General features: G+C 40.0%; 1 protein-coding gene across 3 annotated transcripts in view; it reads right to left on the bottom strand.

Moving 5' to 3' along the window:
- Positions 1-614: 614 nt before the first annotated feature.
- hspa12a (heat shock protein 12A) overlaps positions 615-13164 on the bottom strand; it is a 54519-nt gene continuing 41969 nt past the window's right edge. For 2 of the 3 annotated variants that reach the window (XM_042433497.1, XM_042433496.1), the window contains exons 8-12: positions 10085-10171; positions 8839-8943; positions 8472-8730; positions 4706-4809; positions 615-2293 (exon numbers count right to left, since the gene is read on the bottom strand). In XM_042433497.1, the coding sequence (XP_042289431.1) occupies positions 1662-2293; positions 4706-4809; positions 8472-8730; positions 8839-8943; positions 10085-10171 (1187 nt within the window). In that variant the 3' untranslated portion in view covers positions 615-1661. The remainder of the gene's footprint in view (positions 2294-4705; positions 4810-8471; positions 8731-8838; positions 8944-10084; positions 10172-13164) is intronic. The other variant, XM_042433498.1, reaches the window with a different exon arrangement.

Below are 13164 nucleotides of genomic sequence, written 5' to 3'. Positions count from 1 at the left end.
CAAAGGATCAAATATGTGTAATGTGAAAGGAGTTGTTCATAGAGATGAACCCACAGAGAACTGTCATTTGATTCTCCGGTTCCTCTCAGCTCAGAGGGTTTTAGCCTTTTTCAGCTCATTGTTTTGGTTTTACAGGCCGCAACTTTACTGATTGGTTCAGTCTGGTGCAGTCTTACTGCTCTCATCAACCAAGCAGGCAGCTGTTTTAAACAAAAAAACTCTAAAAACCCACTGTACACTACCCTTCCAGCACCAAACAGCAGACAGATAGCGTTAGTGGCTAGCTAGTGAACACAGTGGAGGATTTAGCAGCTAAAGAACCAGATATTTTTTTCAGGAGTTGGTGGAGACCAAATCAGAGCTGAAAGAGAATGTTGGTCTTACATTCAATAGTTTGACACAAATGCGGCTCCAAATGAATGCTAATAGTCAATTGTTGCATAACAATCATTAACAACATTAACATATTAGCTATATCAACTTCATAATTGATTGAATTGATAAGTGATAATATGTTAGTGTTGTGTTACTTGTTTCACTGTACCCAGAGCCAGCTGCTGGTCTACCCATAGTCAGAATGTTTCACACAGATATCCACAGCTCGTAAGGCCAATTATTATGAACAAGCTAAAAGCATAAGCTAACTGTATGTAACTGTTTAGCCTAGTTCTTGTAGACTTTGAAACTGAGACCAAAAAACTAAATCAATTAAATGCTAACTTCATTGGATTACCATTACTAATGACTGTCTAGAACATAGAAACTCAATCTAAAATCATATGCTGTTTTGAAAAATGGTTGGTAGCTGTGAAGTATACACAATTAATAATCAAAGGTCTGAATGATGCAAATCCACCAGTACAATCCTCATAACTGTAGTGAAGTGGAACTGTATGTTGTTTTTGGAGAACATGAACTTAGTGAATACTTGCCAACAAAGCTATATGGCATTTAATTCTATCCTTCTGAGCTTTTATAACACAAAACTGTTTTGTAGTGCACATATACCGTATGGAACCACTAGACATTGCATAAATCAGCATCATTAATGATCTGCTGTAATCTGGTTGAAAGCATTAAAGAAGCTAAATAGTGTAAAGACATACTCTGAATGTCTATCCACCATGTTTGTGTTGTTATATGATACTGTATGTCTGTTTTTTCCTGGCTTTCCTCTGAATGCTCAGAGCTAAGATTTGAAAAGCTGTAATACATTATGGCTGAGAAGTGATGAAGCATCAACAGTGAATGAGCCTTTATCTTTCCTGTCAGGAGCTTTTAAACCCAACTCAACAAAGCTATAGCCTCAGCATAGGGTATATGGGTTTGTGGTGTGTGGACACTATGTAGTGAAGTGACTGACAGACCTAAAACACAACGCACTCACCCAGGCTGTCTTTTCCTTTTCCATATTGTAACATGAATTCTACAGTTGAATGTCAGCCTGATTAAGGTGAAGTTGAACACTTTCACACAAACCGTCTAACATCCATGCTAAACTGTGAGTGACTGAGTTTTGAGATTCATTAACTTTAACTGCCTTCCAGTAAATATCCCCAGCTTGTTGTGTGTGTGTGTTTCTTTGTGTATGTGTGTAAGCTGTATATTTCAATTTCCATTGCTTCCTACAATTCTGTAACATTATCTCTCTTGTTCTCTACTTAATGGCTTAGGAAGTCAATGCTAGCTTTGACGGTGCGTCCAGTAGACACATCCACTGCCATGGCACGAATCTCTGTGTCACCAAACTGCATGAGTGTCTGGATCTCGCGGCGCGGTGCCGTGCTTTCCGTTCCACTCACATCCAAGCGAAGTGTCCCACACTTCTTGACGCCATGCTCACTGATGAACCCCACATTCTCCTTCTCAGAGCAGTAGACGTGGATGACAATAACCTGCTGGGAGGGCTTGGCCGGCGTGTAGCTCCGCTTCACCATCTCACCCAACGCTACAGACTGGTCGGCAGAGATGAAGGTGTCAAAGACGTCAGTGCACCAGCGTGTGCCATCCTTCACTAGCAGCTTCTCTGGCGGGTGCTTGCCCTCCACGAAGCGATTGAGGACGCCTACACCGTATGTGAGGGGTGAGCGGCGGACTTTAATGATACTGGGGTCCAGGCCGAACAGCACGGCGCCTTTCAGGATGGTGAGGCCTACATCATGGGGGATGATGATGCGGCTGCGGCCCTGGAGCATGTTCTGGACAGCTTGCTGTAGCAGAGGTGACTCAGCAAAACCTCCCACTAAGAAGAGGAACTTAATGTCGCTCACCTCTGGCTTATCAAAGAGCTCAGCTAGAGGAGAAAAACAGAATCTGAATGAACAAAACAACCTTGTAAAAACAACATTTACAAGAAAGAGTACATACAGTATACTATGATTTATGGACAGACTTGGACTAGCTGCTTCCAGGTTGCAGGGGGAACCAGCTAGCCCAACTATGTCCAAAGTTCAAAAATACACCAACCAACACCTCTAAAGCTCAATAATTAAAATGTTGTTGAATCCATACACCAATAAAAATGTAAAGAACAGCAGTTTGTGGTTTTGGGGGTGTTACATGCTGGAACTTTTTCCTAGAAAAACAAGAGTTTATCTGTCCAAGTGTCTCCAGATTACCAGATGTGGTCAGTGAGGTTTTGGTTGAGGTCTCAGTACAGGCACGATGATTCCAGACTTGGCAACCTCACTTTGGCAACAAGACTAAAGGAACTGCAGACAGTCACTGCACCTGACCATTGTTCATCAACAAATACTGTAGTTCCAGCACTTACTATAACTCCCCCAGAAATCATCACTTTTACATTTCTGTTTGTGTACAGATTAAACAAACAAGATATAGGGCCCTATTTTAACAAGCTAAAGCACACGGTCTGAAGCGCATGGCGCAAGTGCATTTAGGGTGTGTCCAAATCCACTTTTGCTATTTTAACGATGGAAAAATGGTCAATGCGCCAGGCGCATGGTTCAAAGGGGTTGTCCATAGTCTCCTAATTAATCATGGGTGTGTTTTGGGCGTAACATGCAATAAATCAGTCAGAGTGTCATCTCCCATTCCCTTTAAAAGCCAGGTGTGCTTGCACCTTGGCGGATTGCTATTATGATGGAGCATTTGCCAAGTAGTAAGAAGGAATGCCTCTCTGCAGAGGAAACGGATTTGCTCGTGTGCAAAGTGAAAGTGCATGATCCATAACGAGCACACTGGCTCCTGCTGCTCCTGGACCCTCCTGTGGTCAGCCCCAGACCACCAGTTTAAGATCCTGTTCATTAATTTGTTGCAAATGTATTTTCGTTTGATTTTTGATGGGCGCAAGTGCAATTGCTATTTAAACAACTTGGACGCTGGATGGGAAAATGACAACTGCGTCGGTCTTGAACTAACAAAGATAATTGCGTTGCATTTGGGTCCATTATGTTAACTAGTGAAGAGGTGCTGATAGGTGTACTTTTTTACTATGGACAGACAAAGGCTTGCTAGTCTTTATGCTAAGCTAGCAACATCCTGACTCCAGCCCTGTACTTAACACATAGACATGAGATTAATATCTATCTGAACATTGCAGTCTCAGACTGAAAGAGAATAAGCGTATTTCCCAAAATGTAGAACTATTCTTTTGATAAGAGTTCAGAGAATTCCACTAACTAAGTTGTTATGAGACTGTCAGCATTGGTTCTAGAAAGATGTTGTTACTTTGTCTGCTGTTTCTCCTCTGTGCGCTGCATTTTACTTAAGAAGCTGCTGGTCCACTCATGAACACATCATAAATCTGTACAGCACATGTAACTTTGTGCACATTTCCTGCTACATTTCCTGTTACATTCCTTCTCTGAACAGACTGATTTTATCAGTTTTAAGTTACTGACCTCATAAAGGAAAGCCAAACGAGTCACAAACATATTTTACAATCTGAGCAAACCAGTTAGATTCCAGTCCCAAAACCAGTTCGTGCTAAAGTAATGTGACCTAGTTTCCTTTGATTAAGGAAACTATGAATTATGTATTTTGGCTGGTTTTAGAGAGAGCCCAACCCCCTTCATCAGAAAACTGAGTAACAAAAAAACATTCCTCAGAGTGACAGGGGTTCAAATTGGTACTGTGCTCGATTGAGGTTGTTTGTACCTACAGTCATTTATGTTAACTGTGAAATTTAGTACTTTATATGATATACAGTGTATGATATAGTTTTCCACAAGTTTGACTGTGATTTTTTTTCCATTTTAGTATTTCTTCCTTAACCCTCGTCCACTCTCAAAAAAGTTCTCACTTAATTTGACATACAAGTTTAGAAGCTCAGAAAAATATTGTGCCAAACTAGACATAACTTTATTAGTGCCTCAAGCTTATTTTACACAGTCTGTTTCAACTAGCCTATATCATCTTTATGTCACAGAATGCTAAACTTTTATTTATATGCTATGCTGATGATACACAGCTATATTTGTCCATCAGACATGATGATCTCAGCAAACTAACTGACTTAAAGGACTGCCTGGACTCTATGGGAAGATGGATGTTCCAAAACATTACCAATTTAAATGAGGATTGAACAGATGTCCTTATTATTGTCCCCAAGAGTGCTCAAAAAAACTTAACTTCAGTATGTCGAGCACCGTGTCATATGCAGCTACAGGACCTGTACCACATTGGGAATGTCACGGTGAGATATGTATGGGTTGAGGTGTAGAAGAAATGGAGTGTAGCTTACTGAGGTGCTGGATGATGTGGTCTATGGTGGGCTTGAAGAGGGAATTCATAGCATCTGGATTCATCCTCAGCATCCCCTGAGATGACCATTTAACAAAATCCACACTGGAGAGAGGAGAGGAGAGGAGGGGAGGGGAGGGGAGGAGAGGAGAGGGAATCAGTTACATGCAGTGTTAAATTACATTGAACTATGATCATCTGTAATTAAAGCAGGGTGATATTGTTAAAATCAACGTAACAATATTAATGAAAATACAGTTCCAATACCGATATACTGTATCACAACGTGACAAATGTTAGGCAAATCACATATAGAATACAAATCAAACTGATGTTCAATGCAATTAATTGTGTTTCACTGTTATACATTAAAAGCTGACAAAATTCTTCACTTGTAGTTTTCAGTTACTATTTGCTTAGACTCTTGATAACATAATGTTCCATAATCCATCTGATACTGGACCAAAGTGGTGGAGCAACTGACCAACCAACCAACACTGCCATCCCTCAAGCTACACTGCATGGCTTCACTGGGGTTGAATTGTACAGTGGCTGTAAACAGTGGCCTGCAGTGGCTGGAAATGAGGGTGATGAGAGCAGTGTTGGGCTGGGAAACCCCAAAATAAGTAGCTGAAAGATAAGAAAAAAGCTATACAGAGCTGAGGGGAAGTGCAGAGATGGTGATAATTCTCTGTGGGTTCATTACTATGAGCAACATCTTTCATACAAAACTCAGCTGATCCAGGAAAGATTATGGCTGACCCCTCCCACCTCACACATAAACACTCCCCTCCGGCAAGAGGCTGAGGTCTGTCAAGACCAAAACCTCCGGTTCTTCTACGGTTCTTCCCGTCTGCAGCCAGCTTCATCAACAAGGCCTGGGACCCCCACTGACACTGACTCTATCTCACCCATGGACACTACACATTATAATAATATAAAAACGTCATCATCTGCACACCTGTAAAACCATCACATTGAACAATTGTGTATTACATTAACGCAATTATTTGTAATTTTACATTTGCACATTACATGTGTACTATTTATACTGTTTTACATTGTGAACTTTTACACATCCCCAGTCAATATCTTACAATTCCATATATGTTTTTACTATATTTACCATATTTCAAATTTTAATTGTGATTTTTCATTTCTATACAATAGTTATAGCGCCTATCTTTCCTGGTAGTGGTATTTTTCTCTTTACCTTCTATTTTTTGACTGCAATGCACCACAACAACAAGGCAAATTCCTTGTATGCATAAACCTACTTGACAATAAACTTGTTGTTATAAAAATACCTTCATCAAGAAGGTTGATGTTTCAATCTATTTCCATAAATGAAATGTTTCTTCTCAAGACATACTGTAGATGAAAGCATTTGCCCCTGCCTCTATGGTCCATTCTGCATGCAACATATTGATTCACTTCACTGACAGCAATGGCTGTAACATGAATGGAATAGCCTTGCACAGCCAGTCTACAGATTTATGCCTGGACACAACCACCTTGGGAGTCTATGTGGTTAGATAGGATCAGTCAGTAAATATTTATGAAAGGTGTAGATCCAAATGAAGTATGATTGTACACCTGCACACCTTAAAATGTATTCAGAAAGTGATTTTGTTGGATGGATTAAGAGAAATGTGGTGTGTCCAGATCAGCCACTTATCATATCACTCCATGGCTGATGCAGTGTGTCTAGTGAATCATAAATTCAGAGAGAAACCATAGTATCCATCTACTCTGATCCCATGTGTGTGATTCATGTACAGTATGTTCACATGTGAGTCTCCATGTAAGTGTGTGAGGTTGCTAATGTTGGCTCCTCCCAAGACTTTCCCGCACAATGTGACAGACTGAGCACTTCCAGTTAGGCGTCACAGGAGCCTGGGGGCCATTGGAGGCTCCAGTTACAGCCATATAAATATCTTTTAATGTCCCTCACTGTGGGATTATGAAAATACACACAGACATGAGACAGGGCCATTAAAATCTAGACTCCATGGAGGTCCCACAAGTCAGTCGTTATAGTACTCTAATGGCTGGGAGTGAAAACTTATACCACCGTTAATATTTTGTCTGTCTGCCACTGAGTTCTAATGCTGTATTCTTTTATCAAGTCAGGAGGTTAAGAAAAAATCCAATCTTTCATAGTAAGTAGTGCTGGTCAGGTCACCTTATGAGATACTAGAACATTCTAAAAGGAGGAAGGATAAAAATAAATTGTTTCCTATTTGGCAAGGCCGCACAGAAGAGCAGCATGGATGAATAAAGGGTTGTTGGCCAAGAAATATTTCCAGCATGTAACATCCTGAAAACAGTTTAAAACAACAAGATAAACATGTTAATAATTGAGCTTTAGAGGTGTTGGTGGGTGTATTTTCAAACTGTTTCCCCCTGCTTCCAGTCTTTATAGTCTTCATGCTGAGCTAGGCTGACTATGTCTTGACTCTAGAGAGATTGATATTTTTTCATCTCACTCTTGGGGGAAAAAGCAAATAAGCAAAGTCATCAATGACAACAGAAGTGTATTTAAGTTAGGGATGTCAATGGTTAACTGTTAATTGCCAAGAATATTTTGACTTGTTATGCATGTCGGTCTATAGGTTAATTTGCATGCACAGTCTGCTAACAGCTAGACAATTACATGCCCACAACATCAGATATTCTTTTTGAATGGATAAATTAAAAATATAATGTAAAACTGACTCCTACATGGAGTGTTGTATTGTGGGTTGTTTGTAGCCTTAATGTTGCTAGACTAGCGAGTGTCTTTAAGTCTGTTTATAGTGAGTGTGTTAGAGTCAGTCAGCCCTAAAAGTGTTTCGTTAGTCTAGTTCAACCTGCAGGAGTTTCTGAAGGCTTGTGTGATGTGTTTTTCTGCCATGGAGGAAACAAATTCATGGCGAGTGAAAACGAGTCCAAAGCGTCTTCCCACGTCTATACTGCAGAAATGGAATATGTAAAGCTGCCAAATACCACTGTCACAGATGATAAGGAGCTCAAAAAGACAAACAGGCAGTTGTGCTAACTGCCAGAGAAAATCATTTTTGACCACTTCCAAGAGCCTGGCAGGAGAATGTGAGTAAGTAACTATACTATGATGTAAGTTATATTATTTTTCCAAAAACACTTGTTAGAAAAGGGGGGTTGTCTTATAATCAAGGTCGTTGTATATTCAGGCTAATATGGTACTAGCACAATGCTGTACCACATTAAGAATAAGAACTCAGCTGTCATGTCTGAGGGTGGCTCTCAGTCGCAGCCAATGATCACGTCACAGCTAGCCGGGGGGAGAAAGTGTCATGTGTGCTGGTCCGAGGCCATCACCCAGTTAGTGTGCCAAATGATTGAGACCAATATGCTGCCAATCACTCACTCACTCAAGCCCGAGTTCGTTATGCCATTGAGAGGTACTGTGACTAAACGCATTGAAAACACTTTGAGGTGAAGAAGGATGAGCTAAAAGTCAAGCTAACCAGGGCAGACAAGCTAGGTCTGACCACAATTAACCAGTTAGTTACTGGTTAATAGGTGTCAGTCTATTGAAAGCAAAATCAACCAAAACTGACATCCCTTATTGACGTGAGGTAAGGTGCAACAGCTCCTGCTCTTCTTCCAGTACTTTTCTATTGTTATTTATTTCTTATTCTGTATTTATGTAATGATCTTTTCATGGCTACCGGTTAATACATATACAACAGGCAGAATGTTTTTATCTGCAGGTCTTTGAGATCCAGACAGCTGACTGCACTCACTTGCTTTTGCGCAGGGCGTGTTCAACACTGTGGCCCCTGAACTTTTTGTAGTAGTCAATGAAGGAGAAGGGCAGGTTAATATTTAGGGGGTTGGTCCTGTCAGGGGCTGCTGCCCTCTTCCGTGACTCAAATGCAATCATCAGGTCCACCCAAGCGGCCGGCCTCTTGATCTTGAATTGGTCGATGAAATCCTGACCAAAGATCTGACACAGCAGCTTCTCAAATTCATAGTCAATCCCGATAGAACCGTAGGGACCACCTGGGAAAAAGAGTGGATTGTGATTATGAATAAAAAAGAACAAAAACAAGTTGAGACTCTACGTCTATAAAGCAGACAGAAAAAGTGTTTTGTTATACATCCTTTTACCTGAGGCCTTGTAGAGCTCCTTTAGATGTCCCTCTGGAAGGCGGATCTGATGGACAGTCAGGTCCACTGTTCCTCCGCCACAGTCTACCACCACATAACGGTCACCTGCACAAACATTACACAGAAATTGAAACATAGTGTGCTCAGGCACAAGGCATCTAAAATATTATCAAACAGCATCCTACCGAACAGGACTACTACCTCTATCTACCACAACTCTACTGTTTTTAGGAACATGCTCAAGGGCGGTTGGACCTGACTCGTTGTGACACTTTAGCTTCTTCAAATAAGCCACAGAGAGTACTCCTGACCTAGATTTTCTGTGGCTGTAAGTCAGTGGTGGAGAAAAAAGAAGATAGTGAGGCCAAGTGGAGAAGCAACGAAAGAATAAATATTGGATGAGGTAACGAGTGGGATTCAGGATTGTCTTTGACAAAGAGCTGAACTGTCAGTTTGGATTTGGGATGCTTCACAAAGTAAAATACAACCAAGTTCACATTTTAAAGAAGGTGGGTGACTCTACTAAAGACATTCAAAATGTACAAGTAATTTGTTATTGTTAATATAACACATTTTGTCACTCAACACTAGTGTTATCTAGCCATGCAGGTAGTTTTGTATTTCCTGTTAATCATCTTATGACCCCACAGAGCCATCTTGCAACCCCTCAGGTGGTCCCGACCCTCAGGTTTGAAGTCACTGTCAGAGAGAGTATTTCTTCAGTAGAAATAGTTCCAATGAAAACTGTTTACAGTGACATCTGCGGATTTTCCAGAGTAAAGGGGTGACTGTTTCTGGAAACACAAGCTGCAGTTGAATTTTTCAAACGTTATTTTTTAACCCCTTACTCACCAAAAACAAAATTCCATTCACCTCCGTTCACCAGAAAAATGTTTTTGTAATTGAGCTGACCCTTTGATGGGCTAATCAAGGTATCACCAAGTATCACATGTCATTGATTAATATTGTATATACTGTAGTTTATATAAGTATTTTGATACAACAATGACAACAAAATGATTGTGTTCCAAAGTCATATGATGGAAAAAATAATAAAATAAAAAAACAAACAAAACTCACGCTATTTAATTAGATCTATCACTATAAAAATCTAACATCTAGTATCTAATATCCAATATCTAATATTACAAACGGCAGCAACAGAAACAGCAAGAGCAGTTACCCTAGAGGAAGAGGGAGGAAGAGAAAATCATAACAGATGAGTAAAAGAGGAGAGAGACTCTACCTTCTTCCAGCTCCGACCAAAGCTCCCCTATGACATTTTCCACCAAAAAGGTGCGACTCTGCCGGTTGCGCCGAACATGCTCCTTAGCTGGTTGTTAACAGAGAGAGAATGTTCTGGTGAGTGTGATAAAGGCGTGAAGCTCTGCTGTGTGAAGCTGTGAGGTTTGTATAGTGTGTAAGGCAAGCAGCAGGCTAAGATGCATGTATGTCCACACTGTGTGCAAGCTCATCAAGTCTGATGCAAGAAGAGCTGACTTTGAGTCAGTAATAAATAGATTATTTGCCTCTTCGGTAGAAAAGTATATACTGTTGCATTCGCAGCCTAACAGGGTAACTCACCAGTCATGTTGCTCACAGTGTGAACATGCAGTGAAGGTGATGTGTTATAGAGTATGAGACAAAACATCAAGTTCACCAGTCCATGTGGTAACACCGGCATGTACTGCCACGGTAAACATGAGTCAAAAACCTAGTCTGTGATGTTTTCTTTCATTTTATTATGTTTTATCAAACCTTAATTAAACCATGTGAGTCTCATTGAAATTATACATCTGACTCTCAAAGATCTAAACAAAAACAGATCCATTTTGGAAATAAGATGAAATTAACATGTAATAAAAGTCTTCACTATTAGTGTGTTAAATCCAGATCAGTTTATACAGATTAACTCAGCAGGTTCATAATTCTACATTCATATTCCATGAAAGTGATGGGAAAATTTTCACCTTGACACTTGTAAGTTTAAAGGACCAGTGCGTAGGATTTAGTGGCATCTAGTGGTGAGGTTGCAGATTGCAACAAACTGAATACCCCTCCCCTCACCCTCCCCTTCCAAGCATGTAGGAGAACCTACGGTGGCCGCGAGGCTCGCAATAAATGCAAAAGGCCCTCTCTAGAGCCAGTGTTTGGTTTGTCCATTCTTGGCTACTGTAGAAACATGGCTGTGCAACATGGCAGGCTCCGTGGAAGAGGACCCACTCCCTGTGTGGATATAAAGGGCTCATTCTATGGTAATGAAAACACAACAATTCTTATTTTCATGGGATTATACACTGATTAAAACACACTTATGAATATTACATTCCATTTCTGCCAAGTCCATTCCGCTAGATGCCACTAAATCTTACATACTGGACTTTTAAGTGAAAGTACATAAGTATTATCAGCTTGTAGTGGTTTGGTCTGATATATTATTATATATAGAGAAAAACACTTCTTAGATTGTTAAAAAGAACAATAATTATAATGTTTTTACATAGGTTATTTGAACTAAAAGAACACAAAAATCATTACAAACAGATGGATGTATTTGCTCCTCTTCTCCTAACTGTTCTTTCCCTCCATATAACTCCATGTATAACTCCTTTCCAGCTATGGAGGTGTAATGATATTGAAAATATTCGGTCACTCTTTATAGATGAAATATTGGAGCAGTTACGTACTATTATCAGTTCACAGTCTAATTTTTTGAGGTCCGTAGTTTTGTTAAATATACATTTTTATCCTTTGCGTTAACTGTATTGGAAGCCTACAGCTCCCCAGTCACACACAAGTCAACTTAAATTAGAGAAGCAGGTATGTGCTTCATGATTCCCCTGAAAAATTCAATCATTTATCACTATCAATACCTCCACCACAACACTGTATTATTGTTGATTTCTATCTATCTTGCCAGTAGCAATAATAACAATACAAAGGTCTGTCTTTTTTATGTCTCATCTGTCTGTCTGTGTGTCATGTTGCGCTTTGGTATTGGTATGTTCAAAAACCAACACAAAGAGTGAAGAAAATATTTACCGAAAAAAAAAAAAAATCATCGTTTTTACTTCTCTAGTAACCACAGTCTGCTACTCCCTGCTATCCAGCGTGTTGGAGAGTGAAGCCATGTGACCTGTGCTTGACTGCTTCTAGCAGGAAGATCTGGCAGAAGTAAATGTCAAATGGACATTTCCTCCTACACAGAGGAAACAATACAGAGAAGGAAAGAGGGCTCTCCAACACTCATTAGCTTTGCAGAGGGCATGAGAGAGGTCTACACTTAACATTACGTCAGCCTAACATTCCAGGAACTTCATATTTATATAATACTTCAGTTTGTATTCCAAAATATTACCTTAAATCTGAATCATTCTAATAAAACATCTGCCACTACAAAAATTAAAGCCTACAAAATTTACATATGCAGTAAAATGTACAATCAGGAAGGAAATGACTCCTTAATAGGAAACATTAAATGACAGAAGTATCATTTGTGGTGATAAGTATCAGATAGAGGGTGCTTCAGTGAGAATGGTCGTTATGGGAAAGTCCAATGGAAACAACACCAGTAGGGTTCAAAGTTGAATTACCTCACAACTCCTACAGACCTGAGCTGGGGAACATTGACACATAGCTTCACTCATTGTAGCATTTTCAGCATATAAGAAAGATTTAATTCAAACACCTCTGACTGTATTATAAGCTGCCCTCGGGATCTTAACACAGCTAAAACTGGCCATCACCAACCATTACCAGGTATGTGAAGTAAACTCATAATATAGCATGTGTTTTAAAGGTGTAGTGTGTATAATTTAGTGGCATCTAGTGGAATGAACTTGGCAGAAATGGGATATAATATTCATAAGTATGTTTTAATTAGTGTATAATCACCTGATAATAAGAATTGTTGTGTTTTCGTTACCTTAGAATGAGCTCTTTATATCTACACAGGGAGCGGGTCCTCTTCCACAGAGGCCACCATGTTGCACCATCATGTTTTTACAGTAGCCCAGAACGGACAAACAAAACACTGGCTCTAGAAAGGGCTTTCGTGCTTTTCGCAGGCTTTGTGGCCACCGTAGGTTCTCCTACACATTTGGAAGGGGAGGTGGAGGGGAGGGGTATTCAGTTGGTTTCAATCTGCAACCTCACTACTAGATGCCACTAAATCCTACACACCGGTCCTTTAAAAAGACATCTATGGCCTATTGCTGTGGCTGGACATGGAACATGAAAGGGGTTAACTGGCAAGAAGTGTTTGTTTTCATCTCATGTTTTTAAGCAAAACCAGTATGACAGCCAACTGGTGTACAGGTGTATGGC

Source organism: Thunnus maccoyii, chromosome 14 (genome assembly GCF_910596095.1).
Source record: "Thunnus maccoyii chromosome 14, fThuMac1.1, whole genome shotgun sequence".
Classification (NCBI taxonomy): Eukaryota; Metazoa; Chordata; class Actinopteri; order Scombriformes; family Scombridae; genus Thunnus; species Thunnus maccoyii.
This window is presented reverse-complemented; position numbering and strand designations above follow the sequence as displayed.